The 19260-nt window shown below is 40.8% G+C and overlaps 4 protein-coding genes across 8 annotated transcripts in view; 3 read left to right on the top strand and 1 right to left on the bottom strand.

Moving 5' to 3' along the window:
• The window catches only part of LOC143321894 (genetic suppressor element 1-like), a 38022-nt gene extending 33974 nt beyond the window's left edge, over window positions 1-4048 (top strand). For all 3 annotated transcript variants that reach the window (XM_076732605.1, XM_076732606.1, XM_076732608.1), the window contains exons 12-16: window positions 20-133; window positions 238-618; window positions 815-1114; window positions 1610-1713; window positions 1876-4048. In XM_076732605.1, the coding sequence (XP_076588720.1) occupies window positions 20-133; window positions 238-618; window positions 815-1114; window positions 1610-1713; window positions 1876-2013 (1037 nt within the window). In that variant the 3' untranslated portion in view covers window positions 2014-4048. The remainder of the gene's footprint in view (window positions 1-19; window positions 134-237; window positions 619-814; window positions 1115-1609; window positions 1714-1875) is intronic.
• Window positions 4049-5310: 1262 nt separating this feature from the next.
• Window positions 5311-6476, bottom strand: LOC143322357 (dynein light chain roadblock-type 2). 2 transcript variants are annotated; one of them, XM_076733496.1, is made up of 4 exons: window positions 6408-6476; window positions 6058-6133; window positions 5801-5968; window positions 5311-5664 (listed from the first exon to the last, which is right to left on the bottom strand). In XM_076733496.1, exons 1-4 carry the CDS (start codon window positions 6423-6425, stop codon window positions 5621-5623), a joined length of 306 nt encoding a protein of 101 aa, XP_076589611.1. In that variant the 5' UTR covers window positions 6426-6476; the 3' UTR covers window positions 5311-5620. The 2 variants fall into 2 exon arrangements, with proteins under 2 accessions (XP_076589611.1, XP_076589612.1); XM_076733497.1 differs by having other exon boundaries at window positions 6423-6462.
• A 44-nt stretch (window positions 6477-6520) lies between these two features.
• Window positions 6521-11625, top strand: psmd7 (proteasome 26S subunit, non-ATPase 7). Its single transcript, XM_076733578.1, has 8 exons — window positions 6521-6660; window positions 7117-7208; window positions 7774-7866; window positions 7961-8058; window positions 8163-8243; window positions 9083-9174; window positions 9273-9471; window positions 11028-11625. Exons 1-8 carry the CDS (start codon window positions 6587-6589, stop codon window positions 11289-11291), a joined length of 993 nt encoding a protein of 330 aa, XP_076589693.1. The 5' UTR covers window positions 6521-6586; the 3' UTR covers window positions 11292-11625.
• A 674-nt stretch (window positions 11626-12299) lies between these two features.
• hprt1l (hypoxanthine phosphoribosyltransferase 1, like) lies at window positions 12300-19157 on the top strand. Of its 2 annotated transcripts, XM_076733580.1 has the most exons (9): window positions 12392-12781; window positions 13138-13244; window positions 13641-13824; window positions 14091-14156; window positions 14253-14270; window positions 14794-14876; window positions 16427-16473; window positions 17364-17440; window positions 18582-19157. In XM_076733580.1, exons 1-9 carry the CDS (start codon window positions 12764-12766, stop codon window positions 18627-18629), a joined length of 648 nt encoding a protein of 215 aa, XP_076589695.1. In that variant the 5' UTR covers window positions 12392-12763; the 3' UTR covers window positions 18630-19157. The 2 variants fall into 2 exon arrangements, with proteins under 2 accessions (XP_076589697.1, XP_076589695.1); XM_076733582.1 differs by lacking the exon at window positions 14253-14270 and having other exon boundaries at window positions 12300-12781; window positions 14091-14168.
• Window positions 19158-19260: the final 103 nt, after the last annotated feature.

Genomic DNA, 19260 nt, shown 5'->3' with positions numbered 1-19260 from the left:
TCTGTCTTTTCCTCTGTAGATAAGGAGAGGACAGAGGAGCTGCTGAGGGCCATTCAGAGGAAGACTGTGACGTTAGACACACTCAGATATAATCCTTTACCTCCGTGCAGCAGTCCTCCTGCTCCCTCAACTGGTGAGTTACACACACACACACACACACACACACACACACACACACCTTTATATGCCTAAAGTTGCAATAACTCTTTCTAAGCAGCTCTACCAATTTATTTTTAGGTGACTCCTCATCAGCCCCTCCGCCATGTCAATCAAATGGACATCTGTACCCAGACTCTCCCAGCCCCTCCCCTCCCTACCTACACAAACCTAAGCATCTCCTCCATAACAACACGTTCAAACCCTCCATGGACACCCACGTGGCTCACGTCCCTCCACCCTTGGCGCTTCATCATGAACAGGCTGAATTCATGGAGGCTCAGCCAAACAGGAACCTCCAGGGCCTCCAGAACGACGTTGTCGCTTCTCCCCAGAAAAAGGAGCCCAGTCCCGTGCAGAATGGACGGATTCGGCCCCTGGAGAGGTTCACACCTGAGGCCTTTGCTCAGCACTTCCACCAGGCCGTGCTGCAGTCCACACACAACACACTACAGAACAAAGGTTAGATGCTCGTTGCGTTGGTGCATGACCATTAGGCTTGATTGTGAATTTTAAAATGACTATTCTGCCCCCTAGTGGTGTTAAAATGTAATATCCTATACGATCATTAACCAGACAGGCTCCTTATGAAATATTGTACTAACAATGGCCTCAGAGACTGACATTACCTTTTTGTCTCTCACTCTTTTCTTCAAAGGAGTCTCAAATTGTGTCCCTGAGGTGGGCATGAAGGCCGACCGCTTGTTGTCTCACAGCATCTCTCAGCTGAAAAGTTCACACGGTAACCATGCCCCTCAGCACCCACACATCAACGGCCATCACTTCCATTTCCCTGTAGCCAGCAGGCACACTCCAGGAGCACAGGAAAACCTGTCCGATGAGGACGAGGAAGAGTCTGGTCAGGAAGAGGAGGATGAGGAGGAGGAGATAGAAGAAGCTCCAAAGAAGTGGCAGGGTATTGAAGCTATTTTTGAGGCCTACCAGGAGTATGTGGATGGTGAGTCAGTCTTAAGTTTTATGTATGTAGCTCAAAACTGTGACTGCATTTAACAGTTAAAAGCCAGATAACAATATATCAGCCAATATTCAACATCAATATTTTTTAACATAACATAAACATTTCTAGTAAGAATCCCTTAAATGTGGTTATCAAAGAGTTGTGATGTCCAGTCAGTGGGTCCATTTATTCAGCGTTGCTCACTGAGGTCCAACTGAATTTCACAGGCGCTGTGCAGGCATATATAGTGTCAATGTTGTTGGTTAGAGTCTATTATTTTTGAACTTTTGGTTTCTTGTAAGAGTAACAAGATGCAAATTTATAAAATTGCTAGTTTTAGGACGCGAAATGAGTGCAGATGTCGTTTTTCTCTGTTGTTCAATTTGGACTAACAGTTAATAGTCAAGTCAAGTCAGGGTTGTTTGTGTGAAACAGGTATTTGAATGGATATCGCTTTCCCTCATCGGTGGTTTCTGTGTGTTTCTCTCTGTGCAGAATGGAGTATAGAGAGGCAGGTTCTTCACAGTCAGTGTAAAAGACTTGAAGCACAGAATTACAACCTGACCAGAACTGCAGAGCAGCTCTCTCTCACTATGGGGGTAAGTACCTGAGGCCACACCTGCCTGCCTCTCTCTTTGTGTCTTTGTGCACTTTTCATCCTTTAATGTGTTCCCATTTGCACTCCTGTTTGTGAGCGATGCAGCTTAGCGCAGAAAGTCCTGGTTCTGTAATGAGAGCCGTGTCCATCCTTCACTTCACAGGAGCTGGTGAGTCAGAGGCAGAAAGTGAGAGAGGAGAGGGAGAGACTGCAGGCCCAGCTGGAGCACTTCAGGAGGTGTTTGACACTACCTAACATCCACTGGGGCAGGGGGCAAGTCAATGGCCACACGCCGAGGTGACCTCTGACACCGACTCTCTGACAGATTCGCCTCTGACAGTGAAGGTAACAAGAACAAGACAGGCTGGAGCCACACCACTCTCCGCACTTGAAGCACTTGAAGGAGCCGGTCCTTGTCTTGCTACGCTTCTGGACAGTCAGTGATGTCACCTGACAGGGTCCAGATTTTCTGATTACCTGCCATGTTTGCCATGGTAACTGTAAACCATGATGACCATGTAGTCTGGGCATTCACACTCTCTCTCATTCTGCCCATGGATTGCAACAACACAGGGTAGGTGAAACAGCGTCTTCGTCGGAGTAATGCTAAATACTCCCACTACTAGTTCCTGAGACGGCTTTAAGGACTCTCCACCATTTAGCTCATATCATAGCATCTGTTGCATAAACTGTATTGATCCACGCTAATGACATGTATCACTCAGCACAAATCTGTAGCCTGTCTGGACAGCAATGAGAAGAGACTTAAAGGGACAGTTCATCCCACAATCTGAAATACATTTTTTACTTTTAACTATTAGGGGAGTATATGCACACTCCCTTCTGATACAGTTGGTTGGTGTAGTTCGGTAGAAAGAAAATGTATTTTTTTTGGCGCTCTGAGCAACACAAGCCGAGCGCCATCGAAGTCTAGATGGATAAGTAGCACTACAGCTAAGAGGAGAAGCATATATTTTTGATTTGGGGGTTGAACTGTCTCTTTAAAGCGGTCACTTGGTTAATACTCAGAGAATGAAAATTGAGTCAAGGAATCAAAGCACACCTCAGGCCTTAAACTTGATAGGATGCACTTGAAACGGAAGAAGAGGAAATACTTGACCGTCCTCTGTGTCGCATGATGTTATAGTGTCTACTGAGCACCGTATCTGACGGATGACGCAGTGTGTGTGCTGGTAAAGGTTCTGCAGAGGATAGGAAACCTCAAAAAGATATTATCTATATAATGGCAAATGGGATCAGTGAAGTTTTTGAGGTTTAATACATTTTCCATTGGTAAAGTCACTTGCGATAGACGAAGAATTTTGTATGTTTTATTGTCTTAACCATTTCTTGTGGGAAGCCATATGTTTTGTTTGAATTGCTGCTGGTCAGAATAAAAATGTTTAGAAAATGAAGGACGTTAGGACAGTTGTGTTTGAAAAATGTTATGTGATGTCAGAAATGTTTGGGAGGCTGGCTAAGATGCACTGGGGATAGATGACAACATGGCAAGTATCAGTCTTTGTCTCACATTGTCAAGATGTCATGACGATAGCTCAGATGGTTTATCCCAGACTCTGTGTCCGGAGGCCTCCACATGCCTATATTGACAAAACTTGAAGAGAATAAAAGTTGTGATTTTTTTTTTTTTTTTTTTTTAGAAAAGGCCTTTTGCTACATTCTACATGTGTTCTTAGATAATTGGCATCACTTGAGTTTAACCACAGTACTTTAAGACATAATGTCCAAACAAATGTTTTCACCCATCTGAAGGTGATTTATTGGGGCATTATTTTGAAAAACCAAGTTGTACTGATTTTTTTTTTTTTTTTTTTTGAGGAAATGAAAAAGCCAAATTATTATTCAGTTCCATTTCAGGAGGTGGTGGTGTCAGAACTAATAAACGATATCGTTTGTCTTGGTACTCTTGGAGCACTTCAAACAATTCTATAATTGTTTATAGGTGACATACAGACACTGTCCCTCTGCGGGTAACAATAAACTCCACCTTCTCTCGTCTTTTGATGAAATTTATTTTTGTTCAAGCCAGACAAAACAATGTCAGGAATTCATAATTTCTGCCTCTTTCTCTCTGAATAGTAAAATCCCAGGAGCCTGTTCCTATAAGCGCAAGCTACAGTAGCAATGTCCCAAAATCTCCTGACTGTCCTGCGTCCCCTGTTCAGTCTCCTCTCCAGACTTTCTGTGAAACCCTGCATATTTGTTTCAATCAGTTGTTATGTAATGTATTATTTGGGATGTATAATTGTGATGAATTATTTATTAACATATATTGCTGTAAATTCGAATGGAAATTTACATTAAAATATTTGTAAAATGCCTTTTGTCTGTCATTGCCATGTACAGTATGTGTACATATCACAGTGGTCTGTGTTTGCATTTACTCAGAATGAGATAAAAAACAATTTAGCCATTTCCTCACCTGAAATAAAAACAGGGTTATACATTACTGTATTCATGTAGATTCAAGATAATTGGTTTCATGGCAACATGAAAAAGAATCATCTACAAGTCTTTGAAGTCCACTGGAGGAAAAACACTGTTCCTCCTGAAGGTATTCTCCTCTTTTGGTGATTTGATGACGGCAGTTGATGGTGCGAACTGAGACGTCGCCCTAACATCTCTAACGGGTGTTTAATTAGGTTGAGATCCAGTGTCTGTGGAAGCCATAGCATATGATTCACACCACTTTCACACTCATCAAATCATGCAGTGACCCCTCGAGTCATGTGGATGGGCATATTGTCATCCTGGAAAACACCACTCTCATCGAGCTGGACACGTTTAAACAAGTGATAAAAGCAATGGTGCAAAGTCTTCAGAACTTTAAGGCTTGAAAGAGTGGATGCATTGTTAGGTTATCTGCCAGTAAACACAAAGGAGAAACAGACGAAGCATCATCTGATTAGAGCACGACACTAGATGGGGTATGCTACATGTCTAAAGCTAAAAGTTGTGTGTGAGTTGTGCTGTGTTTGGGTTCAACTATTAATTAAGAGCCCAGTAAGCAGTGGGTTGCTTTAACCGTCCACTCTGTATTGTCATAGAGGACAGAACAGGGTGAAACAAAGGTGAGGAAGATGTCAATCAAGCAGCATGAATTAGACAGCAGAAATCACCTGAGTGGATGGACCGTGTGCGTGCAAGGCCTTCAAAATTTTACATGCAAATAATACACGTTTATGAAATATGATGCATTTCTATTGATACCAAACAGTATAAGTAGTTAGCATTAGCTCCATCTTGACCAGCTACAACATTTAAATACTGCTTATACTTGCATCAAGCAAATCAATTATATTTAGTAATAATACACTGACAGGGTCCAGTGTGAATAAGAAGATCCTTTTCTTTTGATAATATGCAATTTTACTCAACTACTAAAATTAGAAAATTTGAATGCAGTACTTGTTACAGAATATTTTTACACCGTGATGATTTCACAGAGTTGAATGCAGACTCCACTTCAGTCAGTGTTCCAGTCACAAAGATTACTCAGCTTTGAAAGTCACTTAGATCTTTTCCTTTTGGCATCTTGACATGAAATCAAATCCAAATCAAGGCGAGTACAGAGGCATTTGTTATGTTCCTCTTCTCCTTTATTCAGGTTTTTCATTTAATTTGTCACCCATCTGTACATTAACAGAACGGAAAGGGATGATCTAGTAAATCCTGCACAGTGACAAATGTATTCAATATCAACACAGAGACATAAAATGATCATGTAGATTAAGGATTAAGGCAACATGCTTGAGTTCTGAGAAGAAGAAAAGAGGGATTACGCAGCGCGTGGAGCAGTGTAACACAGTGGAAAAAGATGTTTTTGCCTGGATAAAGAAACACCATGTGACAAACCAAAGGCTGACTCTCATGGAGATGTCCAGAAGCTATTCACATGGGTTCTGGATGACTATCAGCAGAAAGTCATTCTCTGCAGAGACATAAAAGAAGACAGAGATACAGATGTAGTATAAATAGCAGAGCCAAAAGCATTCCTAATTTACAGCTGTGGGCCGGGATAATATTAAACATTTATCACCGTAAAGTCAACAATACTACACGCTCACCTGGTGCAACCAATATCTCGTGTTTCTTGGATCGGATGCGGAGGAAGGTGAGGTCATTCTGAGGGTCAATATCCCTCACTGTGCTCCTGGCCTTCATCGTGAGGTGGCGAAGAAGTCCTGAATACTGGACCGTTGTGGAGTTATCTAAAGTTGTTCTGATGGGAATGCCTGAAACGATAAAACCTTTCCATTCAGCCTATAAGCGTGCTGTGTCAGAGAAAGCTGTTGTGCTGGATATTTATGCATGCTGGCTTTACCTTCTGCATTGACAACTATTGTTCCAATCACACCTTTATGGGCTTCGATCCTCTTCAGTGTTTCCTCAACTTCAGCCTGCAGGACAGGAGGAAAAAAAGACATAACGATAAAACAAACCATTATGAAATGTCTGTTAAACAATGTTTGGTTTAATTTCAGTCAAGTTATGTTAGTTTGGGTTGCTGTCAGGAAGGTAAGTTACATGCCGTATCGAGAAAATATAACTGATGTACTTCCAGGGTTTCTGCTTATTTAACGTTAATATAAACATCAATAACTTTGTCATTGAGTGACATAAAGGACCAAAATTTTCAGAAAACATTTCCTACACTAAACAAAGTTAACTTACGTGCTCAGTTCCTACCATTTTGTCTTTGGACGGCTGTCTGCAACAACTCTTCTGCCTTCTGCCTCTCCGCGTCTCACTGTTGCCAAGAGAAACGGAAGAGACGTCAGGCGCAGGCGGAAGTGTAGCGTAGCCGTCATTGTGTGGAGTTGGGTAGCGAGCTGTGTATCTTTACTGAAAAAATGCCGGAGTTAGCGGTGGAAAATGTTGTCGTTCATCCCCTGGTGTTGCTCAGCGTGGTTGACCATTTTAACAGGTCAGTAAATTCCATATTTGTTTTCTGTCTGTATAAAGGTTTGAAGTTAAAATGTCCAAAAGCGAAACGCTTAAGCTAAGCTAAGCTAATGTTAGCCCTGCTGAGTCAGAGTCCCGTTAAGAGTGAATGCAGACATGACCAGGCTAGTTAGCTCAGTGGAATCAGTTTAATTCGTTACCTAGCCAGTGAAAACAATACGTGTTAAATTGTTAAATTAATCACTAACACAGTAGGATTGATTAGTAGTTGAACTCTCTTGTGCGTACGCCAATGACATGACCTTACCATACATTTCATTTGCAATGGAAAACATGAAGATCATTGCCTTAGCTTAGCTTAGCGTACAGTGGCAACTTAGTGAACGACTCGGAGGATGTTTATGAGTCATGGTGTTCAATTTTGACAAACAGCGATAAATTAACAAGATAATTTGTTCTGTATTTTCTTTATCTACAGGATAGGAAAAGTTGGCAATCAGAAACGAGTGGTTGGTGTCCTTCTGGGATCATGGCAGAAAAAAGTTCTTGACGTCTCAAACAGTTTTGCAGGTAAGTGTCATGTTTACAGTGTTTGAACAGTAAAAAATCAGTTGGAAAAACCCACACACACATTTTACAAAAACTCTACATATAAACACACACAGATGTGCGTACACAAGATATACTAGGTTTTTTTTCCCCGTAATATACAAGCTCTTAAAAACTTCACTTCATAATACACACATAATAACACTCAATAGTATCTTTCATTTGACCATCCCTGTCTGCTAAATGCTCATCTTTCAAACTTCATACCCCAGTTTGTAATGCAGGCTTTATTTACAAATTTGTAGTCTTCAATACTGAACCAAGTTAACCCAGATGACATCATCAGAGATAGTTTTTTAGACTTTAGAAAGCTCCTTCCAGAGCCACAGAAAACACTACACAACTTTGTTAACAGGGTGAGGAGCTGGCTGATCATGTGCAGAATCAGGGCATTTATCCTGTTTAAACTTGCATTAGACAGCATTTACTGGGGACTCTAGGGTGCAAAATTATTCTCAAAGTCAGTTTAAGTCTGTCACAGACAGATGCTGTCAATTCTTTAATGCATTGTCATTGTTCCTTCCAGTGCCATTTGATGAGGATGACAGAGACGACTCAGTGTGGTTCCTGGATCATGATTACCTGGAGAACATGTATGGCATGTTCAAGAAAGTTAATGGTAAGGCACAGGTCTGAGTAATTCAGTTGTGTTTTACATTGACTGTGTTACCCTGATGTTAGACCTGCAAATAACTATCTTCCCTGATTTGCAGCCAGAGAAAGGATAGTTGGATGGTACCACACGGGACCCAAGTTACATAAGAATGACATTGCTATCAATGAACTCATCAAGCAGTACTGTACCAATTCGGTACGTAACTACTTTGCTTTTTTCCACTAATTAATGTGCATGTGTCGTGATATCACCTCGTTTTACTCATAATGCACTCGTAAATGTCTTTGTTATCCTGCCAGGTGTTAGTCATTATAGATGTGAAGCCCAAAGATCTTGGTCTACCTACAGAAGCATACATCTCTGTGGAGGAAATACATGACGTAAGTGAATCATGGATTGCACTGAAGCGGGCAGTATACCAGCTGGTTCTGAAAGGGTTTGCACTGAACAATGTTTCTGGGAAAATGTTTAATTGCATTATAAATTACAGAATAAATACATTTCCATCTGTGTTGGCGACAATGCATGCAGGCTTTCCTGGGCACGCCGCTGGTGCTTTGCAATCAAATTGATTTTTATGGCCACTCTTTATATTTAATATATCACAATGGTAAACTGGAAAACACACTGAATTGGAAGGCCTTTAAAGAGCTGTAGTTTTTTCCTCTTTCATCTGATTTGTAAACCTCTTTCAAACTGGACAAAAACCCCACAAACGGCCACTAACATCTGGCTTTTGTCTTTAGTGTGGTACGATGATGATGCACAAAGATCTGGACGTTTAGGTGTAAATATTGCTTGATATCAGACAAAGTTGCCAACGCGCAATTATCATCTCATAAAAGATGAATAAAAGATAAAACATTACCACCATAATATTGTCACTGGCCTCCATACTGCTTTCTATTGTTTTCGTTCTCTGGTGTGTGTGTGACATTGATCGTGGCTCACCATTTCTAGCGGGTTTATCCATGGTTTAAGAAAAAGCTGAAAGCTGCATACACGAACATACGTACATACACTAATTTAGGTGTAAGAGTGGTGTTAGAAAGTAATTTCATGAAAGGTGATGGCCTGTAGAGCTATCCTGTTACATCTGTTGGTTTCAAACACCGAGACTTTTCTTGTGAGCGGTTTTTGTATGTTTGTCAGTTGACACATAACTTTGGTTTTTAGTACTGTTGGAGTTTTTTTCATTGTTGTGATTTACTATTTCTAGGATGGCACTCCAACATCCAAGACATTTGAACATGTCACCAGTGAGATTGGAGCTGAGGAAGCGGAGGAAGTGGGTGTGGAGCACCTGCTCAGGTACTAAACAAACCTTCAGTTCACACACTTGGCTCTGCTGATAATTGCACAACAGCCACAAAAAAACATTCAAATCCATGCTCATTCACTATCTGCAGAGATATCAAGGATACCACAGTGGGCACGTTGTCACAACGCATTACAAATCAGGTTCACGGCCTGAAGGGACTCAACTCAAAGCTGCTGGACATCCGCTCTTACCTGGAGAGAGTCACAGCAGGCAAACTTCCCATCAACCACCAGATCATCTACCAGCTGCAGGACGTCTTCAACTTGCTGCCAGACGTAAATCTACTGGTAAGTTGTTTGTGTTTGAGGCACATTTACTTCATATTTGTTTACAAGAATTATTGTAGGGAAATCTTTTGAATTGCAGTGAAGCAAATTTCACTTTTAAGCGAGATCTGCGTTAAATGACATTCTTGTACAATGAATTAAAGGTGCAGCAATTGATCGTTACTATAACTTTGGTACACTTACAGTTACAGCAATTTTGAATTAATGCAGTGAACCAAAGAGATGCGACGAGGAAAACAAAAGATTAAACTGAAAAAATAAACTCTTCATTTTTAGCTTTCGTGTCTAACTGAGCTTCTCGTTTTATCCACTGGAGGGCAAACTGAGTCACTTTAGAGCACATTGTGCTCTGGTGTTGACCAGAGTGAACTGTGGTTCCTGACAGAGAAATCTCAAAATCCATAAAAAATCTAATTCAGTCTTCTGGAGTTTACTAATTGATAAAATACACCAAAATAATTCCTAATATTTTTTTATATAATCTGTAAAAATGTACATATACATAGTTGTTTTTTCTATTCTGTATCTTGTATGCTTGTGCTTGCTCTTTGGAACTTTCTGGCTGGAACAGCTAAATTTCCCGTGTGGGATCAAAAAAGTCTTATCTCAGTAGCATAAACAAATAAACAAGACCTTGGAGATGAATGCCTGCTCTTTGTTTAATCCATGGCTCAGCTTTGATGGTTTCTTTTCATCTTTTCATATCACTTTTTGGTCCAGTAGTTTCACAGTCCCTGCATAGAATTCGGTAACAGGAATCTCCTCGCTTCTAATCTCATTTATTATTATAGTTATTATTTAGCCACCTCACCCTTGTTTATTTCATGTCATATCCTCTTGAGAACCAAGGAAAAAGTATTTTTCAATTTATTTATTTTTTTGTGATTTCCTGCCTCTTTGGAGCTAAAACAACAAAGCACAATTTAGAATTTTGTAAAAATATTTTTATTTTAGATTTTACAGCATGTCCACTGTAGTGGACTAACAGAACGATTTTACCATAACACAACAAAATCATGATAGGCTGACAAGAAAACAAGAATGTCAGTCCATTTTTGAAATGAAACTGAACATTTGTCCTGTACCTTTTGTTGAACTACTGAACAATTTACATTATTAAACATTCGTAATCTTGCTATTATTTTTCCTAAAAAAAAGTTTAACTGAACTCTGACTCCAATTTTGTGATTCCTGACATGTTCATGAACAAGAAAATATATGAGTACCATAGTTAAAAAAACAATATCTTAACAATATTTGACTTTTCTCTTCTCCTGACATTTGTGTTTTGCTGCAGTCTTCATTTTGTTTCAGCATGAAAACAAAGTTCCCCTCGTCCCACCCAAACACATGAGATATCATTGGAAAGGCCAGGATGTCCTCTTCTGAGCACAACAGGACTTAGTAGGGCAGCTCAAATGAGTCACCAAAACCAAATGTCCACTACAGAGGACACAAATGAATAGGCTGGGTCTCAGGAGGAGATGAACATGGCGTGTGCTGTATTGTTTAGATATGGTTCTGCAATGCTGAATATGACATATTTGTCTTTGCAGGAGTTCACAAAAGCCTTCTACCTTAAGACCAACGACCAGATGCTGGTGGTCTACCTGGCCTCACTCATTCGCTCTGTGGTGGCTCTGCACAACCTGATCAACAACAAGATTTCCAACCGAGATGCAGAAAAGAAGGAAGGACAGGAAAAGGAGGAAGGCAAGAAAGAGAAGAAAGATGAGAAAGAGAAAAAAGATGAGAAGGACAAAGACAAGGAGAAGGAGAAAGCGGATGGTGGCAAGAAAGACGAGAAGAAGAAAAAATGAGTGTTCTTCCTTTAAGGTCTTTTCTCAATTCACACCGTCTTCATCTGGATGGTGCTCTACTTTCTGCCCACACTCACAGCTCTGTATGTGGGTCTCAGGCTAAAAGTAGGACTCTATATGGGGAATGGTGTCATTTGAGATTTGGCCTCACCGTCACAAGTGGCACTCAGAAAGACTTATTATCGTGCAGAGATGATGATGTTTGCGTCTTTGGTGTTCTGAACTATGAGAACATGCTCCTGGTGTGGCACAACACCTGGTATCGCTTTTTTGTAATATGGAAAAATGTTTTGTTTCTGTATAACTCATTAAATTGGGATCACATTCAAAATTGGTTGTTTGTTCAGTTTTAACTGTTCTAGTTTATCTTTCCACATTTAAATTTAACGGTTGGTAAACTGTCATGTTATAAACACGCCTGCAGAAAGAAGTACTGATAACGGGTGTGCCAAGATAACTGTGAACGAGGAGTTGTAGAGAGAGGGTTAACTTGGGACACAAACATAGCAGTGAACTGTGCGTGTTTGTGTGTAAATATTCCTCACAGGATCGTATGAACTCAGTTATGCTCCTTATATGCTGAAATGAAACAGGACGAGTTATAATGCTCATCTAACACTGACACAATTATACATTCTAAATTGATGCTAAACAAACAACTCCGCAAAATATGAATACCATAAACTTTGTTACAGGATTGCTAAATGTGCTTGAAGGTAACAAGGACGAGAAGTTCAGTAAATCAAATTGTAAAAAAAGTGCCTACATTTCCATGATAGCTTGACCTTGGGGTGAGATTGTTGTGTCACAAACAAATTTTACAATACAATAATTTAGAAAATAAGCACGTGCTGCACGTTCTACCATAATGGAAGTAAATGAAATAATACAAAAATATATACGATTTAGTCCAGTTGAATGTAATGTAGAACTGAGTAGGTATCTCAGGACATTTGGATTTTATACGTGTATAAAATGAAGTATAGTTGTTAACTGAGTCCAGAGCACAGATGCAGTGAGACCACGCGCGCTGGGCTGCAGCGCTTCTGGTGAACAGAGGCGTTAACTGTCCGTTTTATTTTTAAAACTGCGTCATCTGCAGCTTCTCCCAAACGCTCGCGGCACATCGCTGCCATACACACCAAAACAAGCCGCAGCAGTAGTAGTAACCTCTATAGCGGGTTTTGAGCTCAGGTTGTGTCGCGTAAATCAGATTACTGGGAAGGTAAACTGGATTCTGACGTAAGGTGCTTAAACCCCGGCCGACAGACAGAGGAGCATCGCATGTGCGGCTCGCGCGCGCTCACGGTCAGCAGCAGGAGGAAAACGGCTCGTGACACCTCCAGTCAACAAACCCTCCTCTCCCCCCCACCCCTCTCTCTCCCTCTCTCTCGCTCTCTCTCTCTCAGGACCTGAGCATGACTCCTCAGACGTTTCACTGCGACTGAACAGGACGGACGACCGTTGGAAACATGGCTTCGTATTTGCAGGTGAGGCTGTAAACTGCTGTGCTTGCCGCTGCCTTGTTCGGGGGGGCTTGTTTTGTATTCTTGACAACTTGTTCACTTGTCAGGGTGTGGTTGTGCTCCGCGTCCTGTAGGCCTGCTCTCGCATACGGCAGGTGGCACGAGCTTTCCAATCAGTATTTGAGTGTTTGATGTCCGTTAACGTCCCTCCAAAATCTCAGTCACGTGTGTGCGGGTATAAACAGGTGGTTGAGAGGCTCGGTGTTGCCAGGGGCGAGAGGCGAGAATGGCTTCACTGTGAGCGGATACGTCTTTGGCGCACGTTATGTCAGTGCAGTGTGCTGTGCGCTGACTTGAAGAGATGGCTTCTTGTGTTCCAGATCGCTGATGATGAGAAGGGCCACGAGCTGGACCTTTTCTGCGTCCCCAGACATTATGAGAACGATTTGGACAAGGTGATCATCCCCCATGGACTCATCATGGACAGGTGAAGCAGTCAACAGCAGCACCAAACACTGGAAATCACTCTCCTGTATTTCTGTCAAGTCATCTGACACGCTCACTCTCTTGTTTCACTCTCACACACATTCACCCTGGTTTAGGATCGCAGGAGTGCATTATGCTGTATTTGTTTGACAAATCACTGAGGCCCACATCCTGAAATGCATTTGAATGTGGATTTTGAAGGTAGTCCTGAAATGTCCAGTGTAGTGCCATCGAATGGACTGTAAGCAATTATGTTTGAGTGCAACATCACATCAAGGTTCTCCTCCCCGCCCGGAAGAACTGGACTGCATTCACCATTGCGCTGTAATTTACGATGCCTCTATTTCCTTTCTGTCCCTCTCTTACCTCTTTTGTGTGTCCCACCTCTCTGGACCAGGACGGAGCGTCTGGCCCGCGACATAATCCGTGACATGGGAGGACATCACATCGTAGCTCTGTGTGTGCTAAAAGGGGGCTACAAGTTCTTCGCAGACCTCCTGGACTACATTAAAGCGCTGAACCAGAACAGCGATAAATCAGTGCCGCTGACGGTGGATTTCATTAGGGTGAAGAGCTACTGTGTAAGCTCCCGCTTCTCACTTCGTTTCCAGGAATCACTTGTGCTGATGTGAAGTGTGTGATATGGCGTTGACAAAATCCGAATGAGAGCAATCTTACTCAGTCAGCAATGGGCCGCTGTGGTGATCAAAGTGTGGAGAGTCTGGGTTCAATGTTCAGACATCTCATTTCTCTCGTGATTCTGGCAAAACACATAAGACAAGATTAATCCAAACTGAGTGTAAGCGCGCTGGGATGGACAATGTCGTCTCCTCTTTGTGTCCCCTAGAATGACAAGTCAACCAACAGTGTCAAAGTCATCGGAGGGGATGAGCTGTCCAATCTCTCAGGCAAGGTTAGTCCGCTGGTGTTTGTCAGGCAGAAGTGCATCAACTGCACAGTCTTTCACAGCTGCATACTTCATCAAATACTCTTTCATTTCTCTCTGCAGAATGTTTTGATTGTTGAGGTAAGACTTTTTTTTATTCTGCCTTATGTTTGTGCAATATGGAGAAAGTCAGTGTATGTGAGTGTACGTTGTGATAATGATACCTATCATGATATTGTACATTTTCTGGAAATTCACTTGAGAAAGTGTTTCAGCAAATAAACTACCTGACAAATCAAGGTGCATCATAACAGTAATGCTGAAATCCTCATTTCAGCCTGACCCAATAATGCCAACATCACTGACATCAGTCCTGCTCATTGATTTGCAGTATTTATCACAGTGATATAAATACCTCAAAGGGATCACAGTATTTTGTTATAATCCTCAACCCCGGTTATGATTTCCATTTTAATATTGCATGAGTCTGCACCAGGATTCATTCAGTTCGTTCATCTTTTTAAAATATCAAACATCATTTTTTAAATGGACATCTAATTGGATATAAAACATCAAAGTTATATTTGAGTTGTATAAATATATTTTTCTTTGTGCATGCCTCCACTCTAATGTCACTGCTTCTTGTTTCCTGCATTATAAAAAGGACATAGTGGAGACGGGACGGACGATGCAGACGCTTCTTTCTCTGCTGAGCGAATGTAATCCTAAAATGGTTAAAGTTGTCAGGTAAGCACAATCAGACATTTGTGTGTAGTATATTGATTTGTGTGTAATCATTACAGTCATGACAATTCTGTATTCTCCACCAACCTTTACCTTTTTAATCTTCAGTATTTCTTGTCCCTGTTCTGAGCTGTGTGTCTGCTCTATACATTGAGAGCAAGTCAGATTGTACATGTCCGCATGCTTGACCAATAAAGCCGATTCTGGGAAACATTTTACAATCCAGGAAACTTAATTGCAGACATTGCCTGTAACTGGGTATGTCACCAGGGAGAGGGGGAGTGCATACAACAGTGCTCTTAGCTAATGGACGCTCTCCTTTAGGACTGTATTAGAGATGTAATGTGATGGAGGGAGGGAGGGAGCAGCTTAAGAGTTAATCTGCCGTACTATTAACTGCACTGTGGAGGTAGAGGCGTTCTCTCTGAAGTATTCCAGCAAGCTGGTTGAAGCAGGAAATGAGCTGAGGCAATGTGTGTTTCCTCTCATGCTTGCATAACATACAGTAGTTTTTGTTTGACCTACTGTACATGGGTGGGGTCATCGCTATTGCTATGATGTTGTGGCCATAAAGTAACTTGCTGCCAATATGTAAGCCTCCAGTGTGATTAACAATTCTTAACTGACCTATCTATTTAAATACAGTTACAGTATGACTTAAAGGACCAGTTTACCCAATACACAAACACACACACAAATAAAACATTTTCCACTGCGGTATCAGTCTGTGCACATAGTTCCTGTTGCTGCTGAGGTCTCGTGGTATCGACTGCTGACGTTTCTGCTGCCGCTTCAACACAACAGAACGGCATCTAATTTTACATGTGGTGAACAAAGCATTAGAGAACTCAAAGTGCCCGTCGCTCAGATCAATTTGCAGACGTTCTCATTTAGTATCTTTTTTTTTTTTTTTTTTTTTACATAATGTAAGAGAAGTATAGCCTATGTTGTATTTAAAGGTACATCTTCATACAGCTCTTCATGCAGTCTGTGGTAAAAAATGCAGTAGACAGCGAGATTATTCTGAACAGTGTTAATAGAAAGTGATATGGCTGTTGAGGAAAATTTATTTTTGTCTGTAATTTCTCCAGAAGCAATATCAGCCCATCCATTAGATAGATCCACTTATCCTTGAAAGGGTCACAGAGGGCTGGAACCAATCCCAGCTGACACTGGGCAAGACACCAACCATTCATGCTCACATTCACACCTATGAGCAACTTAGTCGGCCGTTCAGCAAACCAAGCAGAGCTAATCACTGCACCACCGTGCCATAAGCAGACACAATGGTGGATGAATTGGTGAATTTGCCTGTAAGACAGTAGACCTCAACAGTGGACCTCAAACTCACTGGCACAAACAGATTGATCTTGAACCATGACTGGGCTTTTGTTTTGGTCAAGGTGCTGTGCAGGTGTACCAAGACAGTGCAGAACAGCTGCATTAGTCAGAATTAAAACCTGCACTGAAAAGGTTGCGCTTACATTAGTTCTCTCTGTTTGGTATGTTTCTCTTTTGTTTCATATGTCCTGTATTCTCGTTTGTCATTACAGCCTTCTGGTGAAGAGGACCCCAAGGAGTTCAGGGTACAGACCAGACTGTGAGCACCTCTTTACTCACTTTACACTAATGCTGCATTCACATGCATTCAAGCAGCAGATGGTAGACAGCAAACCAGAAAATGTCCAGTAAGGGTGAACAGCCTCAGTTAAAATGTTTTAACTTTGTACTGTCCTCCATGATGGAATTTACACAGTTTACAACGTAATAAGCAGGAATTATCTGGACAATGAGAAGTTAACAATTAATAAATGATTTAACAATACTTGTAATAATTAAGAATTAACATATCGTCATGCATGTTTCGTTTTGCCTCCTGACATTTGGTCAGACTGTTGTTTGTTTTTTCCATGCTGTCCCGACGGTGTAGTCCGTCTGCCGTCTACCATCTGCCTGAATCCATGCGAATGCAGCAGAGGACGTCTTGTGTATTAACGTACAGTAGTGCTCATTTCATGCCAGTCACTCGCATGTGTGTCTGGCTTTTTGAAGGGTTGGCGAACTGTTATTTAATAAAGCTGTGTTTTCCATGCATGATTAACATTCATTTCAGGTATATCTACTCCGAATGTAGCCGAGCCTGGCACTTATGCACTAACCCATGCCTGATAACCCCCTGCTCACACCATCTCTGATTATGTAATGCTTTTAGGTTTGAGTTGGATAATCTCTTTAAGATTGTCCCTCAAGGACAGCTGTTACTGTAAGCGTTTTGACTTTCCACGACACAGCACTTACAGCTTAAGCACAGCCTCGCACAGGCAGTAAAAGAGCAACATTTACTAGTTCACTACAGAGTGTCTGATAACAGTAAACGTTTCCTGATCTCTTTTCACGTCAGCCTGAGCGCTCTACTTTCACTGCACTTAGAAGTCTTTGTTTGGTTGCTTTATATGACTCACACTGATGGTGTCTGTGTATTCATTTCAGACATTGGTTTTGAGGTGCCTGATGCATTTCTGGTGGGTTATGCTTTGGACTACAATGAGTACTTCAGAGATCTCAGTGTAAGTTTGCTGCAGGTGATTGCTTCATATGAAAAGTATGAGAACTGACATCTCATGAAACTATAGCTGTGTCCCAGTTGCATGCTACATTTCAATTCTGTGCAGTATACTGATATGATATATACATATTATGCAAATATAAACCATATAGAGGAAGTACATCACTGCTTTGAACAAACAGGAAATAATGCGACGCCTGCATTATGTCTGTCAACCTGTGACCTTGAAACTTCCAATTGCAGAATGAGAAAGTAAAATATTTTCAATAATCTTCAGCCTTTTTCACAACCAGCTGCAATTATTTTAGCATTTTGCCGCTGTGACCATGTCCCCACCGCACATTAACTGCAGGCTCAGCAGTCAAGCGTTTTTTTCAGTATGACTAGTGACTGTTTTGAGTAGACTTTTTGTCACTGTTGCAGTGTGAATACACTTAATTCACAAAAACCTGCTTACAGTTGGTGCATAGTAAAAAATTGGGACATGGCTCATATTTTGTAGCATTTATATTTGACAAGAAATTGTTACTCAGATGCCTGTAAGCTCCCAAAGTCTAATTAGATTCTGGGAAATGTTTAATATTTATTGTATTATTCTTAACATTTTAGTTATTTAATATTTACATATATTTTTCTCCCTGTATTATGATCTAGATTCTGGTTCAAAACCATCTTCACACTTGCAAGAATACAACAGGCCTTTTTCACAAGGGACATTTTGACATGTGACAGGCAGGAAAAGCACAGGTGAAAATAATGAATCTGATGGTGCCTGAATGACAAGCTGCTTCAATTTCAGGGTTACAATGTCATTAGTAACACCTGAGCTTTTCCTATGATTACATGTCAAACTGTCTTTTCCGCCCATTCAGATGGACAAATGCTAAATTTGTTCTACTTTATTCAAATTAAAGTCGTGTTTTTCTTGTGATTTGTGTCTAAAGACCTCTGCAGGTTGGTAAACCAGTCACATCTCCAGAAAACAATACATGCCCTCAGTGTCTACAGTGATGGCTTCAGCCCTGAAAAGAGCATATGCACTAGCTGTATAAAATCTCTAATATAAACAGATGATAAAATTCCTGGACAATAGAAATGCAGTAAACATGATTTCACGGTCTCTTGTTATTTGTTTTTCACAGCACATCTGTATATTGAATGATCAAGCCAAGGAGAAGTACAAAGTGTGAGCATTGGACGCGTTGCAGAGGCGAGGACTGAATCAATGAAGACTAGGACCACTGTGATGACCCTCCTTAGCTTTGCTGTGTTTTTGAATCTTATTTATTTTTCTACACATGAACCCACCAAATGTGACTTGTGGGTTGTAAATAACTTAAAGAAGAGCTTTCAATTTCTCCCCTATTGAATATGTGGGATCAATTCTGTATATTATGAATATTTTGGTTGTTAAATTTTAATTTATTTATTCACTTGTGTGTATGGACTTTACCTGTAAATTGCAGTTTTACCTTGGAGATAGAAAGATGCCATTCATTTATTCTGGCTTGTCCAATCACGTCTCAGGCTACTGCTTTATGTACAGTGAGCTGTCAGTCAGATTTAAGTAGCCTTTCGTACATGTTTCTTTTTGGAGTTACAGTACACATTTATTCCCTCATTATGCCATGAACTGACTGACTTGGAATGTACTGTATGTTTTATTTAATATGATTTTCAGTAAGGACCTGTTTACAGCAATACAAATCCTGTTGAAACCCCTGAAATCCTGTTTGATTTTTTTCTCTGTTGCACTAACGTATCACGAGCTACTTTACGTTCATATTTAAGAATATTCACCTTTTCCATTTCCTATCCTTT

This window comes from Chaetodon auriga, chromosome 6, assembly GCF_051107435.1.
Source record: "Chaetodon auriga isolate fChaAug3 chromosome 6, fChaAug3.hap1, whole genome shotgun sequence".
In the NCBI taxonomy this organism is placed as follows: Eukaryota; Metazoa; Chordata; class Actinopteri; order Chaetodontiformes; family Chaetodontidae; genus Chaetodon; species Chaetodon auriga.
This window is presented reverse-complemented; position numbering and strand designations above follow the sequence as displayed.

Bases quoted from the DNA above. Each gene is read 5' to 3' on its own strand.
- LOC143322357 (XM_076733496.1), bottom strand. The intron at 5,969-6,057 runs GTAAAGCCAGCA...TTATCGTTTCAG, and splicing joins AATAGTTGTCAATGCAGAAG to GCATTCCCATCAGAACAACT. The intron at 5,665-5,800 runs GTGAGCGTGTAG...ATGTCTCTGCAG, and splicing joins CGAGATATTGGTTGCACCAG to AGAATGACTTTCTGCTGATA.
- psmd7 (XM_076733578.1), top strand. From the start codon at position 6,587: ATGCCGGAGTTAGCGGTGGAAAATGTTGTCGTTCATCCCCTGGTGTTG. The intron at 8,059-8,162 runs GTACGTAACTAC...TTATCCTGCCAG, and splicing joins AGCAGTACTGTACCAATTCG to GTGTTAGTCATTATAGATGT. The intron at 9,472-11,027 runs GTAAGTTGTTTG...TTGTCTTTGCAG, and splicing joins TGCCAGACGTAAATCTACTG to GAGTTCACAAAAGCCTTCTA.
- hprt1l (XM_076733580.1), top strand. The intron at 13,825-14,090 runs GTAAGCTCCCGC...TGTGTCCCCTAG, and splicing joins TTAGGGTGAAGAGCTACTGT to AATGACAAGTCAACCAACAG. The intron at 17,441-18,581 runs GTAAGTTTGCTG...TGTTTTTCACAG, and splicing joins AGTACTTCAGAGATCTCAGT to CACATCTGTATATTGAATGA.